We start from the raw sequence: 20997 nt of genomic DNA on the forward strand, positions 1-20997 counted from the left end.
TGTGTATGTATGTGTGTTCATGTGCATGTGGACATGTCTGTCAGATGGGATAAAGTGGAAAAAGTCTCTTTCCAACCCCAGCACCTTCATATCTCGTCTTTGATATTCCATCTAGCATCCAAGAGTATTTTGAATTTCTGCCTAGACAGTGATCTTCTCTGGGGGAGGAAAGTAAAAATTTAAAAGACAGAGGGGGAAAAAGTGCTCTGGCTCTTCTCCATTCCCATCAGCTGTGATGGATAAATGAAAAGTGTGGACCTAGACAAGAGCAACATGAGATGGTAATGGGCTCACTCTGCAGTCAAAATGCCACTGGAGCAATTCATGCTCTCTGAGGTAAAGTTGCAGCTGTGCGGTGAGAAAAAGTCAACATTCATTTTCTGTTGAAAGAAAACCAATGCACTTCTATTCCTTTATCACAAGTTAAAATGTCTATATTTACACTGCCAGTGTGAAAACATTTGAACTTTTTGTAAAAGAAGATAAGTGCCTTTGATGTCTTCTAACTTTATTTTCTATTTGACAGCCCATTAAATGAATGCTCTCACCACAATCTGGCACCCTCTCAACTCTCAACCAGCAATATATGGTTTTCTTTTCATGCTGCACAGATACACCAATTCTGGTTCTGTAACTACCCTCTGCATCTAACTGAGATTGAGAGAAGAGAGCAAAGAGTAACTGAGGTGAAGTCAAGCAGTCGAAATCAAGAGGCAAAGGGGGTAAAAACGACCCCAGTAAGGCTTTGATCGATCCCAGTCTGCCCCTGTATTTACACAGCATTTCTTTATCCCAGATTTTTCCCCATTCCCATAGCACCTGAGCCTTCCATCCATCACAAGGCACAAAGACAGAGGACCAGTTCAGAAAAGTTCTAGGGGAAAAAAATGTGAGTTACAATTTCAGAGGTCTGAATTTATAGTGGGGATAGGAGGCCAAGAGGATGAGGGATAAGGTGTACAGAAGATATAATCTCAAAGTGTAACACACTGGAGCTGAGAGAAAGGGATAAAGGTGGCCAAGATATGGAGGAGGATGGAAACTGTCAATAATGTGAGAAGCAGACTGGTTGATGGCGTTTAGAAAGATGCAATGGAGCAGAAGAGGAGTTAGAGGAATCAAAGCGTGATAGAGTGATATCAAGAAGGTGGAGAGGGGTGGAGAAGGATCGGTTACAAATAGCACACTCTTGCAGATGCCTTCGTCCCATCTTTCTGCCACTATACCTACTTGTTCCCTCCTCTAAGCAAGTATCCATAAGTGTAGGAAGGGCTGCCTCAGATGTAGATGTCTTGCTTATGTCCCGCTCTCGTTCCCGGTCTCTGTCTCGGTCTCGCTCTCTCCCTGTGGATGAGGCCTCCCCAGCTCGTCGCTGCCTGTTTTTCTGGGCCTCCATGGCTTTGAGTTTACGGGCGTGCTTGTGACCTTTATAGTGGGCCTCTGCTTGGTTCTGTGGGAATATGAGACAAAAACAGGGCAAAAAGGAAAAGCAGAAATTACTTCATAAATAATCTGCTAGAAAGACTGGAGTTCACGTGCAATAAATGTTAAAATGCACGCCTGAAATATTCACTCTCTCACAGGCATACGCGGGCGGCAAAGAGTAGAGTCTGTTTCTACCTGATAACAGCGCTGGCACGTTGGGAGGCCAGAGGTATAATTGCATGTGCAATATGCAACAAGAGAGCGGATTCCATCTCTACAACTAGCCTATTAATGCTCACTGTGAGAATCAGCCTCTGCAAAACCTAGACGCATCTGGCAATACATGCTAATGTCACACACATCTGAGCGCTCGTGAGCACGCACAAACCCACAAATGCGGATCAGACGCAAAACACATTCTGACTGACTGCACTGCAGCAATAAACACGCAAGTTTCTCTCCGGGCGGATCACGATTTACCTTCACATTCGCATCGCTCTCACGACCTCAGTTCAATCCCAGAACAAAGCCCCTGTTGTCAGAGTAAGCATGGATACATATGAAAGGAAGAGAAATCGATGAAGAGATCACTCATTAAAAGCTAAGATAAATTTTAGGGATAAACTCTCTTCAGAGCGTGGTCTGGATAGAACGTAGGTACAGACGGGAAGATTTCAGACTCATAATGAGAGAAAATCACAAATAGCATACATGAATTGGTGTTTACACAAATTAAATACAAATAGCAAAAACACCTTTTTTTTTTAAAGTGCAAACATTTCCAAACACTTTTTTGTATCACAGTATGATGCAGCTGTTTCTTAAACACATCAAACTTTATTCTTGAGCTTCTAATTTAACACTTCCTGAAGAAACAACTCATGCAAATCCTCAGGTACTAAACAACTTGCATGAAAAGAGAGCTGACATTTATCTGAAGGACTCCTTGGTGATAAATAAATAAATGCAACAAGAAGATATGAGACTTGTGATCTCATTAAAGCCTTTTCAATAGGATCAAAATGCTGATTAACCGATTACCTGAGAATGAACAATAGATTAGTCCTAAGCCAGCAGGTTCTAACCTTTTTCATCTGATGTATCCCACAGGCCTCTCAGATGGATTCAAGTACCCCTTTGCCACCAACTAACTGTTATTAACATATATAAGTGGATACTGTTAAAGTGATTTTCCATCCAGCAGAACAGGCAATGTTATTTCAGTTTGATTTAAGCTAATTATTAACCCAACTAAGATATATACAATCCCGGTCACTTCATTAGGTACAGCAGTTCAGCTGCTTGTTAACACAAATATCTAATCAGCCAATAACATGGCAGCAAATCCCTGCATTTAGGCAAGTAGACATGATTAAGATGACCTGGAGAAAATTTAAATTGAGCATCAGGACAGTTAAAAAAAAAAAAAAAGATTTAAGTGACTTCAAAAGTGACATGGTCTGGCTGTTTTGCCAGACATGCTGTATTTCAGAAGTGCTGATCTACTGGCATTTTCCCACACAATCAGCTGTGGGGTTTACAAAGAATGGTCAGAACTGCAGTTCTCTGTGCAAAAATGTCTTGTGCATACCAGAGGTCAGACTAGAAAGGACAGACTCCTTTGAAAGCAACAGTAACTCAAATAACACTCCTGATAACTAAAGTAAGCATAATAGCATGGGCGAATGCACAACATGTTAAACCTTGAAGCAGATGAGCTATAACAGCAGAAGACCATACCGGGTGTCACTTCTGAGGTTTCATTTTGCATGGGCTCACCAAAGTCAGATAATAGAGAATTACAAAAATATGGTGGTGTACACGCAAATGCCTACGAATCCTCTTGCTTAGCATACTGACCTTTTAATGACCACAGCTTTCCCATCCATTGATGGCTGCTTTGAGCAGGATAACACGCCATGTCAAATGGCCTCCTCAGTCCCCAGATCTTAATCCAATAGAGCACCTTTGGGATGAGAGGGAACTTGAGATTCCCCAAACATGGATGTGTAGCTGACAAATTTGCAGCAACTGTCAGTACTGGCCAAAATCTCTGAGGAATGTTTACAGCATCTTGTTGAATCTGTGCTACAATGAATTAAAGGCAGTTACGAGAAAATGTGGTCTAACCCAGTATTAGGAAGCTGTACCTAATAAAGCATCTGGTGAGTGTTTGTTTTTCCAAGTTATCCATTACTTTTGGCTTTTTCAACAATGTATCACTTTTAAAGATTTCAAGTCTTCACAGTTATCCGTAGCTACGTATTTCTTCCAAACAAATCTTTACCTGGATTAGCTGGATTAGCAATTACATGGGTACCATCAGCTGTTAATCAATAAATTCCAGCGGACCATTTTCACCATTGACCTCTATTTTTCCCTGCTACTCTATTTAACATCTTTGTTTAACAAGATATTTCAACTGTTTACGCATCCTCTTAGTTTGAACTGCTTTGGTTTTAGTCCTACTTTCAATCATTTATTAATTTTTTTGACCAATGCTTTTTTTGTTTATTCATTTATGCATTCCTTTTGGCTGTCTGTTTCAACTGCTTATTCATTAATTTTAATGAACAGTAACTTTTCTTCTCCAACATGTTCAGGTCCACTCAGTTCTTTAATTAAAATTATAATTTCAGTTTTATATTTTTATTTTTTATTTTTTTGTTGGATTAGTTGAACAAATCTTTGCATATACCCCGTGGCAACAAAACTCCCCCTGGGATATTTCTACCACTGATTGCGAGTCACTGCCATAAGCAATAATTAAGTTTACTGCTTATGCAGTATTGTGGCAGAGATACAAGGTCAGTGGCACACACATACACAACCACTACCAGCCTAAAGTAAACAACAGAACTTGGACTATAGAGTGTTAACATGTATGCGTAGCCACCATAACGTGCATCTGTAAAAGCAACTCAAATACCTCAGCACGTTGTCTGACTGATTTGCAGTGAAAAGGCTTCGGAGCTTGGCTTCACAGCTTGATTTGACGAATTCTGCTGGTGAGCCCTCCACCATTTGCTTCTCCATCCAACTGAGACTCAGTGGAGGCTTGAAGGACAAGGTGTGAAATGAGCTTTGGTTTTCACCACCCCAGCAGCGAGACTACAGGGAGATACAGTTTCTTCAAAGAGATTCAAGAATGTCCCGTGATTAAGAAATCGCTGCGATAAAAGGAAACACAAGGCTATATTCTGCCAGACATATGTTGTGGGGGTGTGAAAAGTGCCCCATCCCATAGCTCTGAAATACTGTGAAATTGTCTCATCCAATAATGACTTTCTTGTAGGAAAGGAAACTGACAAACAAGTGAAGTTGTTCTGCCAATTGGTTTGTTTAATTCAGCAAATGCAGAGCTCCCTCATTTCATTAATTTGATGAATTAACTTTTCATTATCTCCTTAAATTACAAGTATAGGGTCAATTTATAAATACAGGCAGCCCAATCTTATTGTAAAATGACAACATGTTATACGGCCAACACAAGGAAGGATATAAAACATCTTCAGCAATTATTCTCCACACTTTCAGTACTCTCACCTTCCAATAACATTACACAAGCAATATAAACTAAACTTTACAAGTACTGTAAACTGTTTATTCTCTATGACCTCCTCCTCCTCAATCTAGACCAGAATTGTTTGTTTCTTTGTCCATGAACTCCCCCTAAACCATTAGGAATTAAGCATAGAAAGTAACCACACAAACATCTTACACCCCCGGAGGTTCTTAGCTATAACAGATGTTATTACTTGGCTTGGCAGCCATCTAGCAACAGTCTAAAATGACCTGTTTTTGCATTTATGCACCTATAATACCTTAGAAATCCATCCTATCATTTTTATTTCACAATAATAAGACCTTCTCTATGTCCATAAAAGTTGAACTATACATTATATATTGTGACATTATCACGTTGCCTAGCAACCACCTAGCAATGGGCTAAAACGACACATTTTTAGTAAATGAACAACATCTACCACCCCTGTGTTTTTTAAAAAACTTTTCGCAGTGTGATCAAGTATATTAGTTCACCAATATACTTAGTATAGTACTTAAAACAAATAATGTTAAAAATTCAGTAGAAGCAATTAATGGTCCAAATACACTGAAAAAAACTATAATAGCTAAATCAGTTTTGGGAAATGAACTTGTTTGACTTCTTGCCAACTGAGACTTATTCTACTCTCATTTCAATAGAGACAGGTGACAAAAAATGTCATAATAAGTTGCTGGTTTTCTGTGTGTCAATTGGATTTATATCTGGTGACAACAGCTTATGAGCTCACACAACACTTAGTGACCCCTCATGCCTTACAGATGGAACCTCTTCTTATCCTCAAGGCGACCAGAGCCATGAGAATAGAAATATTTTTATGCAAAATGGGGTCACCAGGAAAAGTAATGATTTACCCTTTGAGACATGTCTCAAAAAAGAAATATGGTGCGAGTGTTTGTATTCTGTGTTTGTATTCTGTACTGTTTTGTACAAACTGCACAGAAAAGAACATATATAGATATTTTAGTCTATTATATGTTCTACTAACACATATTTCAGTTTTAAAAACACTGAAGTCTGAAATTTCTCCACTATATTTGTATATGAAAATTATAATTATTACAAATTTTAAAAATTGTGACTAAGTAGCCTATCTTTGGCTGAATTCTGAAAGTTTTGTTTATGCTAGAATTTCTGAATTACCTGGTCCCTGTACATGTATTTATCTGTTTTTGTAGTCTCACCATGTCTATCCAGCCTTTCCTTTAACATTACACTAGGTGACTTGTCTAACATAGACAGGCTTGCCAAAAGAAAGGTGCACGTTCACACTGGAGAGCGTTTGATGCCATGGATCCTGTGATCAAAAGATCATTATAGTGTGTGAAGGTGAGAATGACAAAGAACTGCATCTAATGTGGATCTTGTACCAAATGATTGACAGAACTGCATCTAATGTGCGTTTTACCAAAAATTGTTTTGCTGCAAGTTCAAGGCCAAACCAACTCTCAGGCCAACAGACTGACTGTCAGCGCTCCTGACAGCCAGTCCCCCACTGGTTATTAGTCTCTTGAAATGATTTTGTTTCATGTTGGTACTGTCATTTTTCAGGTGGTTTATAGATCATCAAAAATTTCTGTGGTGGTTTTTACATTCTTTGACACCAGCTCTATTTTTCAGTGTTACAAAATACATAACAGAAGAGTTTAAATTGAAGAGAAATGCTTTCTTGTTCTGCACTGCTACTACTGTTGTGGAATGAAACATACAATCGTGCTTGTAGTTTTGAGCCACATAAAATGTTACCAAGGGCTGTTACACTGGCCCAACACGGATAACCATGCCAATGAAATCCCCCCACCCCGTTGCACAACATCCCCTCATCACAGGGCTCGATGGTTCAGATTTTTTCCCATAATTTATATCTGTCTGTATGGCTGGCACAAGTAGCTGGTTAGCCTATAGTTTAGCACAAACACTAGAAACATCCATCAAAGATACACCCCAGAGTACACCTCAGCATCACTGCAGGTGGGTGAAAGGTCGAACCACTGAGGAATTGCTAAAAACAAGATTGTCAGCTGGTGTTAAGTTGCTCTTTAAGGTCTATTTGTGCTCTACTGAGCAGCAAAGTGAGCTTACTTATTTCCCCTTTGAGCATTATGCATAAGGATAAGTTGGTATAATATCTGAGCAAACTCTAAGGAGGGTGCATGGAAGTGTTAGAAAAGTATTCATGCTCTCTGAGAGACAGATAAAGCTACAGTCAGACCTGACACTCCTCTTTAAGTCGGTGTGCGGAGGCAGGGAATGGGATTTGCTCTAGTGTGTGAAGAGCACGACTGCATCTCTGCTCCCCCCTCAGCTCCCTGTCTCCTGTGCCTCAGACCTTCTTTGAAGATGGAGTCCAAATAAAAGTGTGTGACTGTGAGTGTGCATAGACTGAAGAAGATTCTGGCTTTCTGGACATTTTTTTGCTTATATAAATATACATAAAATGTCATGGGATGTTTTCCTGTGTCTGTGTGCATGCAATCTAGTCTGCACGTTTGCGTGTGCATGTATGTGTATTCGTGTGCTTTAGCAAGGGTGGCAAAAATGGAGTAGGGAACCGAGAATGCTGCTTCCTGCTGTGGTGGCTGATTGTTTCTGCTCTTTGCTGATAAACGACAGCTCTCCCTGCTGTCTAATCCCTCATACCAAAACGACTCACAAGAAAGCAAAACCGAACAAACTTTTACATAGAAAGCTGAAAAAAAATCAAATGACCAACTTTTCATTTAAATATACAATCATTTGGAGAAAGGGAAACGCTCAGACCTTTTTCACATTTCCTTATACACACACAGATGATACACAAACACACACAGCATGCAAAAATGCGGTGATCTGAGGTAATTGCAGAAAGATAATAAGAACTAAATTCAAGAAGATAGCAGAAGCCCAAAACAATCTTCTCCGAGGCTAGACTCACTTTCTAGTATAGTGTGCTTTTATGTTTTAAATTACACAGTCTGGCGTACTGTCCGTTTCCCTGCCTTGTTGTCCAACATTATCTCTTTCTTCCTCATAAACACCGAAACATAAAGCCAATGCAGCGTGTCTTACCGTCGAGTTAAAGCGCAGGTGGCAAATGTTGCAGGAGATAATCTGTTTCTTCTTGAGTGGCTGTGGAACACCAAAAGTGTGGTTGATCACAGCCTTCTGGACAGGGTCCATCTGAGAAACAGAAACACATGACAAGTATAAGCTATATTAGTTCTATATAATTTTATTTTCCCAAATGATAGAAGCTACTTTGTTTCAGAGGTGAGGTGAGGTTAGTTCCCATAAAGCCAACATTCAATCTTCAGTGTAAGGATTTTTTCAGTCTGGTAAATCAGAAAACAGCATGTCTAAGCAGTTCTAGCAGCTACCGCAGATTATAGACGAGGGCAAATGTTCTGGTCACAAGACACAAGAGCATCTTACCAGTTAACCTTTTGGGAAATTGTTGAGATATATGATCCAAATGATAAGTCTTCATTTTTGTTTCCAATGTTTTGATATGAACAAGTTAGATTTTTTGATTTATGAGTTAAGTGTACTAGTAAAAATCCTCCCATGATCTGTTGGGGTTTTCAGTTTGAACCCAAGATCTTGACAATATGTTCTGATCAAACTTGAATTCTCCCAAGTTACATGTTTTTTATTAATTCATAGATGCAGAAATCTTTAGTGTATAGTGCAATGCAACAATTTCACTTTCCTTTAAAGGTGGCGAGTTGTGCATTAGTGTGGTAATATTTCAAATGGACCTATTATTCTCTTTTCCAACTCCAAAATATTTTTACTCTCAGGCTCCTCTAGAGCAGCCCTACATGATTCATAGTTCAGTGTAATCCTTATTAGGCCTTGGTCCAACCCCTAAATTCATCCACTAGTCTCTCTGCCTTTTATGCCAGCTTTCTTTTGATTGGCTGGTAAACAAAATAAACAGCAGGTAAATGGAAGTCCTCACAGCCACAGCTGTACGCCTGCGATAGATCATACAGAGCTAGGAATAGGAAAAAATATCTAAAACTACACATGTGGTGGTTTTAGACAGTCTAAAGCCGGGGCTTTTCACTCAAGAATTATGTTTACATACTCTGACCTCATTATTTGGAGCTTTGGCCATGGTTCTTATGAGCTTTATTATAAGATTAGAACAGACTAACAGGATATACGCATGGCAGAAAATAAGGAAAACAAGGAAAAGCTATTTTTGAATACACTAGATGGAAATAATCAAAAAAACTGGAAAGCGTTAAATGTTACTGATGATAAGGTAATGTTAGGATCAAAAGGCGACCCATTTCTGCTGTGGGATCACCACAGTCTGAGCTCTTGCTGTGTGCAACCAGAGGGCATGGAGAATACTCCTCACATGAAAATCAAAGCATACCACTATTAATAAAAGCATATTAAAAGTAAAAAAAAAGCAGAGAGTACATTTCAGTGACAGCTGAGCTTATGGAATAAAACTGAAACAAATTAAAAGGTTACTCTGTAATGTCAGCATGAGGCTGCTTTACCCTTTAATGTAAAGAGAATAACTCTGTTCCTGTCAGCACGTGATGCAGATTTTCTGATCATCAGTAGCTCTTTGGCCTACATACACGGAACATTACCAGAGGCTTTATTTTGATTAAAGATGCTCATTAAGAGTCGTACTGCTAAACTTCTTCTGATGCACTAGACGAGGGCAAACTTCATTTTGAAGAGATAAGGTGACAAGGCGCCACCTTATTATGCATGCAAGCTAATTACTGTAGTCAAGCTGCTGGTGAACTGCCAAACTGAAGGAGAGAAATTAGACTATTGTAAGCATAAAAGTAAATACGCTTTTTCTTATGCTCCCCAAAAAATATGCTTAGCTGCTGTTCAATAGAAAAGGATAAAAAAAATAAATCAAAGTCAGATAACTAAGATCAAAGGGTTTTCCATCTCACTTTGTAAAAGTGCAACTGTGGTTTGGTGGAATTACTACAACAGCAGTGACATACTGCACAATATTTAGTGAGGGAGTAAATACAACAGTAATACTAATGAACATAAAACGGCACAATCCCTAAAAGAGTAGAGTTTAGATGGCATTGATAGATAATATGTTACTCCTCCAAGATTCCGTAATTTTTCTACCTAAGAAATACAACTTCCAGAGTAAACACCACTTTCTAGTACCACATGCTGCATTTCTACTTGTTGTAAATCAACTGATTATATTCACTGATTGCAATTTGCTATTGGTATTGTTTTTTTTTAATCTCCCAATTTTTGTACACCTGAGTTCTTGAGAATTCTAAAGTAAAGATGAAAACACATTTTTTTCCCTCCTAGAAAGCTCAGATCCATTATTTCTCACAAGGCTGTTCATTCCCATTTTTCTGCCGCAAACTTGCTGGATGTAATTTTTTTTTTCTTTACTTAAGCAGGAAAGACAAGAGATGTTTTGCTGCTGTCACGTCGACTTTGACTAAATTAAGTAACTGCTACTGTGTTTGGATGACAATCTTGATGGGTTTCAGGTCTGAAACACCTCCTCACGCAAACAATCACCTTTTCAATTTGAATGAAAAGATGATGCAGAACCAAGATGATCCTTTTCCTTTAGTGAGTTACACTTTTGTGCGTTGTATTGCAGTGGTGATATTAATGGGGGAAGTGTGGTACTTAAACTGTTAGATAAATCAACACCTACACCATAAGAATCTACAGGGAACAGAGTTTCTTCTTTATGAATGTATTTTCATTGTAATCTCAAAAACGTCACTGCTTAAACTTTATGAGTCATTGCAGCCCACAATGAAGTGTTTACTGCAGAAGGTTTTAGACAGACTAAAACTGTTTTAACTGCCTATGAAGAGACAGCAGAGAGTCCCAGAACACCATACTATAAACAGCAGGGTGAAACCTGAGGCTTCATTATAAGATCTGCATTCCACAGTGACAGCTGATTTCACTGGGGCACCTTTCAGCATGGTATCACATATAACAATCACCTTGGATCTTACCCCAGGCTTGTACAGGGTCTGACCCACTCTATTCCTCTGCTCGTTTGAGAGAAGGGTCTCCAGAGGGACGGGGAGATCACTCTTCACACACTGAATGATACCGCTGCGCTTACTGAAACTACACTGGTGGCTGTGCTGACAGCCTCACCTGCCCAGAGATCAAAGAGTGCTGGCGTGCTCGTGGCACACTGCTTTGCTTTGTTTCTGCCACACAAGGTTAAAAAACATCAGACTCTTCCACACCGCAAAAAAAAACAAAAACCAAAAAAACCCAAACTGTGCCCTGTCCAAGGTAACTGCCTCTTCTGCAAGGATAGAGTCTATTTACTACAGCTTCCTCATGGCCAGGTGTGAGAAGGAATATAAACACATCTGACAATGAAACCTTCGTGCTGCAGGTACATCTCTCCCTCAGGGCTCTTTACCATTGTTGGTTTATTTTGGTTTCCTCTACATGACACAAAGATATCTTTGGAAGCAAATGACTGTTTCCTTTTACCAACTGTAGCCTGACCAAGGTAAACCTAGCTCTTCCTGCTGCCCTCTGTCCACCTTAGAAAAGCAGGCTGCGCACAGCCGTTTGTTTTAGGAACTGAAGAATGTGTCCATTGTCTGTCTGCAGCCATCCTGAACCGACTGCTATAAATGCGTCTTTTGTCCAAGCCCTCGGTTCTCCCCTGCCATCCTAGTGCAGACAGAACTTATCCTGCACCGGGTGGCTGAGTCCGTGATGGGCTTTCAGGGTAGATAGATAGAGACAGAGAGAGAGAAAGAGACACACAAAGGGATGAGGAGAAGGTGGAGCAGTGGGAGGATGTAAGAAGGGACACCAGGGGAACCGGAGGATATTTGGTTTTGGAGACAGGTGCATTCATCTTCCCCCCTGCACACGTCTGGGACAACGTGTACCTTATCAGGGCTAAGAGAACCTGGGGCTCCTTGTTGAATGGACTTTGTGATTAATGCCACAGCTGCACTGTCAGACTGTATATTATGGAGGCTAATCATCTCCTCCCGCGACTGAAGCGACACTGATTTGATGTTATTTCTGTGGTTATCATAATTTCTGCATTGTGGTTGTGGTAGATTCCAAGTCCTACTGCGAGTTGTATTCTATTTAACAATGGCAGACCGAACAGCATTGCGACTCTGTAAATACGGTTTCCTTTGTACTACCTTGCTGCATTCATTGGTAATCTACTGCCTTTTTCATCTCCAATAGCTTTTACTTTTATGGATGCTTTTATTTCTCTAATAGGGAAGCATAATGTGCAAAACTAAAACCCCAAATTAGAATGGTGAGGCACAGACATTGGTTTGAGAATAAAAACAACAATTTTCCCATTGAAACACAAGAGAAACGCAGACAAAACACTGACCAGAGACCTACCCCACTGCCTCCACCACTAATATAAATACATGAGGTTTTAGAGGAGTGAATGTTTACCACGCTGCTTTTGCTCCTAGCATGCTCAATCCTCCACAGGGCAGTATAGCCGACTTCATGACCCAAAGCAGTAGGCGGTTGAACAAATGAAAAAAACTGCACTTTTCACACAGGCTGGCAGCCCCCTACATACACAAATACACACCATAGAGCAAACATTTATGTCTCATCCACCCCCTCACACATGTCCTCCATTGTAAAGAACCAGCCAGACAGACAGATGACTGTATCTCCCTCTTTCTCATCCTACCTTTTATATGTACAGTTTCAAAAGGTGTAAAAGTGTATGCAGGAGCTAAATCTCTAGCTTATACTCCATTTACAGACCACAGAACTGGAAACAGTTTCATATTGCAATGAAAGGACTGAAAACACTTGGACACTGTGGGCACACTCTTCCACACACACGCAGAGTGGAAAAGTAGGATCAAAGAAATCAAAAAATACTTGCACACATACACACTTGAAATGACAATGACCACAGCGCTGGAAAGTAAAGGATCAAAGATATAAGCTTTTAATTCCAGAAACTGAGCCATCAGAGTCAACATGCTTGAAAACTGAATGGTTTGTGGGTGATGTTTGAAACAGAGGCTATTTTTACACATAAACTGCAATCCTGAACTTCCCTAGACATTACCTAATGTGCGGAGGAGAATGTGAGAAGGCAAATGTCCAATACAGTGTGATCGGACGAGATATTAAATAGTTTTTAACCTGCCACGTTCCCAGTGCACTCTATAGTATATCTACTTGTATTTTTGTGAAGATGCAAGCAAGTGCAAGCTCTAACCCTGTCCTAAAGCTTATGAAGTATTTCCAGTAGTGAGAACACAGCTGACCTCGACTATCTCTATCTGTAAGAAGGCCCCAAGTAGCAAAAATGTGGTGAAAAGATCTTTAAAAGACAGTGAAGACAGCTTTGCCAGATGTCTAAACAATGTTGGGAACAGACTGAAAAGAAAAAAAGAAAGAAGAAGAAAATCTATATTTGGATGAGAAGTGAAAAAGAAAAACATTCAGCATGTCTCTAAATACCTCAGATGGACTGTGTGTGCATGTGGTCATTTTTCACACAACAAAAAAACCCCAAAACAAAGCAAAGACACAGTTTGTACATTTTTAATAGGCTTGAAAGTCAATATTTGGGGGCTGTCTATGAGTGATGGTGTTCTATTGTCTTCTAACAAGCTATGCTTTTACTTTATTGGCAGTGTGTTTAAGATCATTGTCATGCGGACAAATGAAGCTGTTGCCAGTGAGACACTTACCAGATGGTATGGCATGGTGGATCAAAATCTGACAGTAGTTTCTGTGTTCATATGGAGCAGATGCATCACTCAGGTCCTGTGTCAGGTCTTTGCTGGATTTTTTCCGCCTATTTCTTAAGGCCATCATTTTCATTTGCAGTAGATGGTTTTTCAGGCCTTCCACATCTTGTTTTATCCCCCACTTGTCCAGTTTCCACAGATTTTTTAAGCTTGCTATGCTTTTCAGAGGTCAAACCCTGCTTCATTAAAAACTGTAACCTAAAGCTAGGATAAAGCCTTGGCACAGCACTGGAGGCTGTGGTCTGGCAGGGGAAGTATTGATATAGTGACAAACAGAATAGCTAGCAATAATGACACAGCTTTATAGGCCTGTATATCTTTGTAACACCCCCTGATATAAACCGAGTTGGCATGAGGGGCATATTGACACAAAAATGATGAAGTATGTGTACAAGTACCCTGACCCTTATACCATAAAAGTATGCCTCATGCTGCCACAGAGAACGAAATCAGGCTAATATGTCTCCTGTGAGTTGTTTTCTAATCAATACCCTTCACTGTGTGATATTTTTTTTCTAGTTGATTAGATTTTATTTTTTATTTTTTTGGCTTGCCTCAAATTCTGTGTAACTTTCAAAGTATGCTTTGAAAGACAAGACAAAATGTTAAACTAATTTTACAGAGTATTGCTGACAATGAACATTGTTCTCAAATGACTTCAACATCTTATTTTTCAGTCCAGTTTATCTAAAAGTAATGTTTATTATGAAGACCCACTAGACTCACCGTATTAAAGTTAGGGAACAGGCTAAGTGGGGAGGATCCATTGAGTCTGAAGGGCAGGAGGTGTTTGAGGTCGAGCTGAGGCTGCAGAGGTCGTCCTGGGACGGGGAGGGAAGCCAGGAGTGGGCTGCCCTGGGCCGATGTACCTGGACAACACAACAAGACCGATGTTAGAAGTTAAGAAGCATTAGGAAATGTTCACATGAGAGATATTTCTGTCTCAGTGCAACTGTGGGAGAGCGACTACACCGCTGGCTACGAAGGGGACAAACCCAGTGCTCAGGGGAGGCCTGACTTTGATTTATTTGATACCAGAGGCACCATTACACCTCCAGCTGTCACCAAGCACTCACTGTGAAACTTGTTTGTATGTGTACACTTGCATTTGTGACTAGGCAAGCGCTTGTACTTGGGACAATACAATGTGTTTAAAGACGTACCTGTGTGTTTAAGGGCGGATGGGCAGTTTTAAATACCCCAATCACCTCAACTATGCATACACATCCCCCCAAGCACACTCACCTGCCCCTTATGTACATGCACACACATACACATAAACACATAATTTAATTACTGATTTATTGGCTAAGAAAAGGTGCCTGCAAGAGGGGAAGATAGGAGTTATCGGATTTCAAATGGATCAGGGATGAAGAGATTTCTAATTTTCCGCCTGGCTGCATTTCAGTGGACCGGTGTGCTCAGCAGTGTGCAGGCACTTATCCCGGCAACAGGATCAATCATTCGATGTCAGCTGCGGGTCACGGCGGCCACCTGAAAGTATGCCTATCATGTGAGCTGTTGTGCCGTACACATTTATACTGAGGTAGTCGCACACAGAAAAAAAAAAAGCAATCACCAACTGTAGAAAAACATCAGCACCACAGAAATACAAAAGCTTGACAATAAAAAAGAATCTTTTAACTCTTTCCCCAATAAAGACGACATCTGAAGACATCCCCTGTACCATTAATGGCGTGTTTTCACACCTCGGTATGTATCAGTGAAGATGTGGTTTGACAACCATTAAAATGGTTTCTAGGATTTTCCAGGATAGCTGCATAGGCATAACCTACCCTCACTAATCTCTGATGATACTATTAAAACATTAAAAGCAATGGAAATTATTAAGATCTTTGGTCCATGTCTAACTATGTAACTACATAACTATATACTTGTATGTACCAATATCCTACACATCCAGTACATGATTCTTTTAGCATCGGCTTTGAACATCACTGCTTGAAAGACTAGACTGGAGAAAATACAGAGCTATTCCACTCACAGATCACCAGAAGACTGCTCAAACACTGCTACAAAGCCATCACACCCAACAAAATAACAGAAGCTGTCAAAATAAAGCGCAGTTGGTGCTCTGCAAAATTTTGTGTTGGTTTTTTTTTCTTGCTTGTTGTGGCATCTTTGTAGTACTTTTTTTTCTCTCAGAATTGCTGTCAAGGTTGCGGTACGATGTTGATATTGCTGTATGGCTTGTGTGAAGTGCGGAACACAGTGATAGATGGGGAATCTGTCAGTAGTCTGGCCCATGGCTTTTTGCGGCTTGGCAGGATTGGCAGTTATGTGTGTATTTGGTGGGTGGGGGGCTGAAACACTAAAGCCTTGAGCATATGCTCCTCAGCACTGGGCTCAGGCCTGCCTTTGCCATGTGTGGGATCTCCTCTGCTGTCTGTCTGACACTGAGAGAGTCAGCACAGGACGGACGCAGCCTACAGACACGTGGGCAGCAGCCGGCAGGGGATCGCTCCTACACGCAACATTCACAATCACACAGAAAAACAAGGAAAAGCTGAGTCTTCTCTTGGCAGGACTATCAGAGGAGAAAAAAAAAAAGAAGCTGGGCTCGCAGGGAGGACAGTTATCAGCTGATAGTGCTTCCCCACCTCTATGTGACTCCCTAGGCAGCTTATTAAATCAGGGGCTGGCTGTTTGCCTCTTTGGATGATAACACTGCAATGGACGCACAGCCTGAATCCTGGCATGTACGACAGCAAGCGAGGGAGCGTGTGCGCTCGGCTTGCATGTACTAGACGAGAATCAAGCATACACAGTAAGACATATAAACAAAACTGCCTACGCACATCTGAAAACAAATAGCTCCGAGGGCAAGCGGGAAGTCAACACACACACAAATACACACACGCACATAAAATCAAACAAGGTATAATTTTGCACTTGACGCATATTGTACGGGATTTTACTAGGACTACTTTTTAAAGCAAGTACATCTCCATTTCTTGTGTTTGTGTGTGTGTATATTAGTAAGGACAGTGGATTTATTTTTCTTTTAGCCTTCTACTTCCGTTAACCTCCCATCACTCTGCAAATTTTCCACTTATATGGGTGTTCCTGTACATATGTGTTTGCATGCATATGTGGTTAGGTGCACATATGCTCTTTCTGGCCAAAGTTATGTCTGCATCAAGGCTTAGATTTATTTATGCCTCACTTGTGGTCCAGACAACCACTGGCAGTTGAGGCAAGGCCTGAAACCAAATGTCCAGCCTCGTTCTCTCTCCCAGATGACTTTGCTAACGGATCTGACTGTCTCTGCCAGTCCTTCCCCAGGCAGACTCCCTCCTCCTCCTCCCATCACAACAGCGCATTCCTCCCTCTCATGACTCACTGGGCTTGGTTACACAACAGCCACCGTCACATTGTATCTACTCGGATATGTGTGTTTGTGAGGCGCATTTGAGTCGCGGAATTCAAGCAGCGATTTTTCAATTATTTTCTACATGCACACCTGAGAAAAATAATGGATTCTAATGTATACATGCAGGCACACTGAGCCGTTCCTCTTTCACGATCGCAGAATTAGCCCTTCAACCCCCAAGTCCTTCTACTGTAATTCTCTTGTCAGTACTCCAGTGCTCTCTTAGGTTTCTGACAAATTGCCTTTTCTCACATCTAAATACCCCATCTCTCCTCAGTGCTCTGCATATATTCTCACTGCTGAGCAGCACAGGAAAGAAAAAAAAGGAGAGGGTCTGGGAGGAGAGAAAACCGCCTTTCTATTTGTGGCCCAGTGTAATTATGTGGATAGCTGCTGGCACAGCAGGGTCTTGAAGTTCGGTGAGTGGATCTCCACCTTCTTTTTCTCCTTACTGTTGTTGTCCAAGATGACATACAATTTCACCTGAGATCAACTTGCTCCAACCAGGTGCCCTTTAAGGTTGGATATACAATACACGATTCACCCTAATTGACCCAGTTCAATCTCAGATATCACAAAACTGGGCTGGCAACATTTATTCCAAATCTGCAAGGTTGACTAATATTAGTGTCTAAATTTTAGGATTTCATTAAACTTTGTCCTCAGCCCTCAGAAGCTGAATAGGAAACTGTACTGCTGTAGACCTCCAAGGACCCTCATGACAGTGGATGTACAGTTGGTATAAAGAGACAAAACAGTACATGACCATTCTTGCTGACAAGCTCTTTAGTTCACAACACAAAGGTTAGACTAAAAGAAACAAAAAGTCTTATTATGAAGTTTCCTATGGAGCTCGGCGCAGAAGGAAACATGATGAAATCCTTTGTTTAAGAATATTTTAAAAGAACATATCAGAGATGTATTTGTCCAAGTCTCCAGTTTTGCATCATTTTTATTTCTTCTTTGTAGAGACGTGATTGTGGGATCACTGGAGTAAAAGCTTTTTCTTTACAATTCCACATATGATTTCCGCATATTTAGAGGACATTGTGTACCGCATCCCTGATGCTCAGCTGTGGCTGCCTGCTGAGTAACAGTCAGATTGTCAGTAAGACCTTCATCATTAGGCCTCTGATCTGATTATCCAGCTGTGATAATGAATATCTACATATCTGAACTTAAATGAACAGGGATTTGCAAGGGAAATTGCTGACTGGTGAAGTGATGAGCACTAAGTGCAGGCACAACGTGAGCATAATTACACTGAACCATGTGGATGCTTCTTTTGTCACTTGCCAAGTACACATAATAACCTCTCTTTTGATGATGTTTAGCATGGTCTTCATAATTCAGTCAGTGACTGTAGACTTCATGTTCCTAATACGCACACAGTCGAGTTCTGACACGCACACTCAGAGTCATAACACGATGTTGCTCATTGTGCATCTGCCACACTGTTGCCACACTGTTTCACCATCCCCCAGTCGCCCTGCGAACTTCCCAGCGGCTGCTGCCCTGCCTCAGAGGTGCTGATGGGACTAGATCTGACAGCATAGGAAGAGCCAACAACTACAACTCTGTGTACAGATAGAGAATTGGAGCTTTTTAGTTACTGTAATGTAACTAACAGAACATCTTCTTCACTGAGGTATGAGGTAACCCAAGACATGCTATGCATACAAACGACTGCTTCAACTGCTCTATGCTTGGAAACTGTAAATCAGGCTCATAGTGTATTAGAGGCTCACGGCTATTCGAGGGCACAATCTGACATTGCGCTGCCTCTGGATGTCACTGACAGACAGAAAGAGACAAAGATTGGAGAGAGAATCGGGGAATGAGAGAGATAAGTAACTCCTAACGGCCAATTAGCTTCTGCTTGATCAGGTGGTGGTGTGAGGGCCACTGAGGGAACTATTATAGTCTGGACAAGAACATTAAATACAATCAGCTTTAATTAACCCCCCCCCACCCGCTCCTTTAGTTATGCTGATAATCTGCAAGATAAACTGAGAGATGTGGCTGGACTGATTACATGAAACACTAAACAGATCATGAAGGAACTTCACTTAGCAATCCATTAAGCCAATTTGACCATTTCCTCAGCATGAAATACGATGACCTGTATGTTTCTGCCCATCATGATACGAACACTAGTATTAGAACTACGAGCTGCAACTGTTTTTGCTTTCAACCAGAATTTTTGGAGGTTTTTACGTGTGCAAGCCATTTCCGTGTTTCAGTGAGAAAGTAAAACATATTCTCAGTGGCATGCAATTAATTTTTTTCCCTCTCCAAAGAACCCTCTCATTTTAGCTCCCCTGCTTCCCATCTCTCATTTTTCCACCTTAGCTTAAAGCTTTTTAAATTTGTTTATTTGAATTACGTTTTGCTCTTTTTTTCAGGGTCGCTCGGCTTGCCGTGCTGGCTGCACTGTGGCTAGATATTGTGTACTGAAGTGTGTAAGTTGATAACTGTTTGTGCTACACATGGCAGTTTGTATTTCAGTGTGTGGCAGAGGCATATATAGTTTAGAAGGTAAATATGTGCAAGGAATATTTGAACAGTGCGCAGCACCAACTCTACACTGTTTGATTTCTGATGTCTGAATGGTGAGGTGTGCTTGTCCACTAAGAATTTTTATGAGGATTAAATTCAATCTCAGTATAGTTACTTCTTTTATATTTTAAGCTAATCTGCTCTTTAAAAAAAAATCTTTCATCTGTAGTTTTGGCCTCCTTTCCCCTTCTTTTCTCTGGATTGCAGAAGGTGGCAGCCTGCTCCATGTGGCCTGATTATATGCAAGGCTAAGCACAGTTTGACCCCCGACTGAAAATAGAGCATGCTCAGGAAAAGAGATGACTTTATAACTTTTTTCACATGCAATTTTAGAGGAAATATTCAAAGTCAGACCGTGAAAGTTTTGCGTTTACCTCTCTGTCAACCCCAGAGCCTCACCTGTACCCAGCTAGCCTTACTGTCCTACTTCACTGGGTTCATTTCTGTAATTACCAACACAAAATGAAACAATGTATGAAGTAAGTTAAGTATGCAAAACATTTTTAATGTTTATAGGCCTCAGGCAGATCTTTTACAGTTTAAACAAAGGTATAGAGAGAGCTATTTTTGTCAATAAATAAAATATGATCTGAGATTTTTCTGGGGTTCAGCCTTTGGCTTCAGCATCAACAGTGCTTCATCAGACAAAGACACTAACCAAAGCCTGGCTTTGCTGTAATTTAGAATTTCCATTCTAAAAGTACAAAAAAATGAGCTTAATTGTCTGTAATTTGTGTCTTTTTTTTTTTAATATTACGGTGTTATAATAATAATAGCTACTCATGTGTGAAATTATAATATCTCAAATGTTCTAGCTAGTGGCAGGTTGCAAGCAATTATTCCTAAATTTCACATTCAATCTAAAACATCAGAAAGGCTTTCAGGAGTATGTTTAGGTTTACAGTATTTGGCTCCGTTGTGAGGCGTGGGGGCCCAGTAGCAGGACCTTTTGGAGATGCTTCTTCTCCTGGGGTGTGTCTGTAATGAGTTCTGTCAAGCAGTGAGCTGTGCACTGCTACCAAACCCAACCTGAGCAGAGGCAAGGCCCATCTGTCAAGCAGAGACGATAAGCCCGGAGCCATCAAGAGACAAATTGCTCAGCTTCCCCACTGTGAGACCCTACGAGGCAGTCTTCTAAAGGCAAGCAGCAGAGATGCTTCTGATTCCTGATGCTACACGGGAAAAAGGAGGCGGAGAAGGAAAATATCAAACACATTCATTTATGCAGATGGCGCCGTTGGCCAGTCATTGCTCTGGTGCAGCAACAGCAGCTGTACACAGAACTTCAGTGTGACTAAAAA

General features: G+C 40.7%; 1 protein-coding gene across 5 annotated transcripts in view; it reads right to left on the reverse strand.

Moving 5' to 3' along the window:
• The window catches only part of znf385c (zinc finger protein 385C), a 135829-nt gene that overhangs the window by 12975 nt on the left and 101857 nt on the right, over nt 1-20997 (reverse strand). For all 5 annotated transcript variants that reach the window (XM_031729887.2, XM_031729886.2, XM_039611501.1 and 2 more), the window contains exons 3-5: nt 14470-14612; nt 8039-8149; nt 1231-1450 (exon numbers count right to left, since the gene is read on the reverse strand). In XM_031729887.2, coding sequence (XP_031585747.1) covers nt 1231-1450; nt 8039-8149; nt 14470-14612 — 474 coding nt within the window. The remainder of the gene's footprint in view (nt 1-1230; nt 1451-8038; nt 8150-14469; nt 14613-20997) is intronic.

This window comes from Oreochromis aureus, linkage group 4 (assembly GCF_013358895.1).
Source record: "Oreochromis aureus strain Israel breed Guangdong linkage group 4, ZZ_aureus, whole genome shotgun sequence".
Taxonomy (NCBI): Eukaryota; Metazoa; Chordata; class Actinopteri; order Cichliformes; family Cichlidae; genus Oreochromis; species Oreochromis aureus.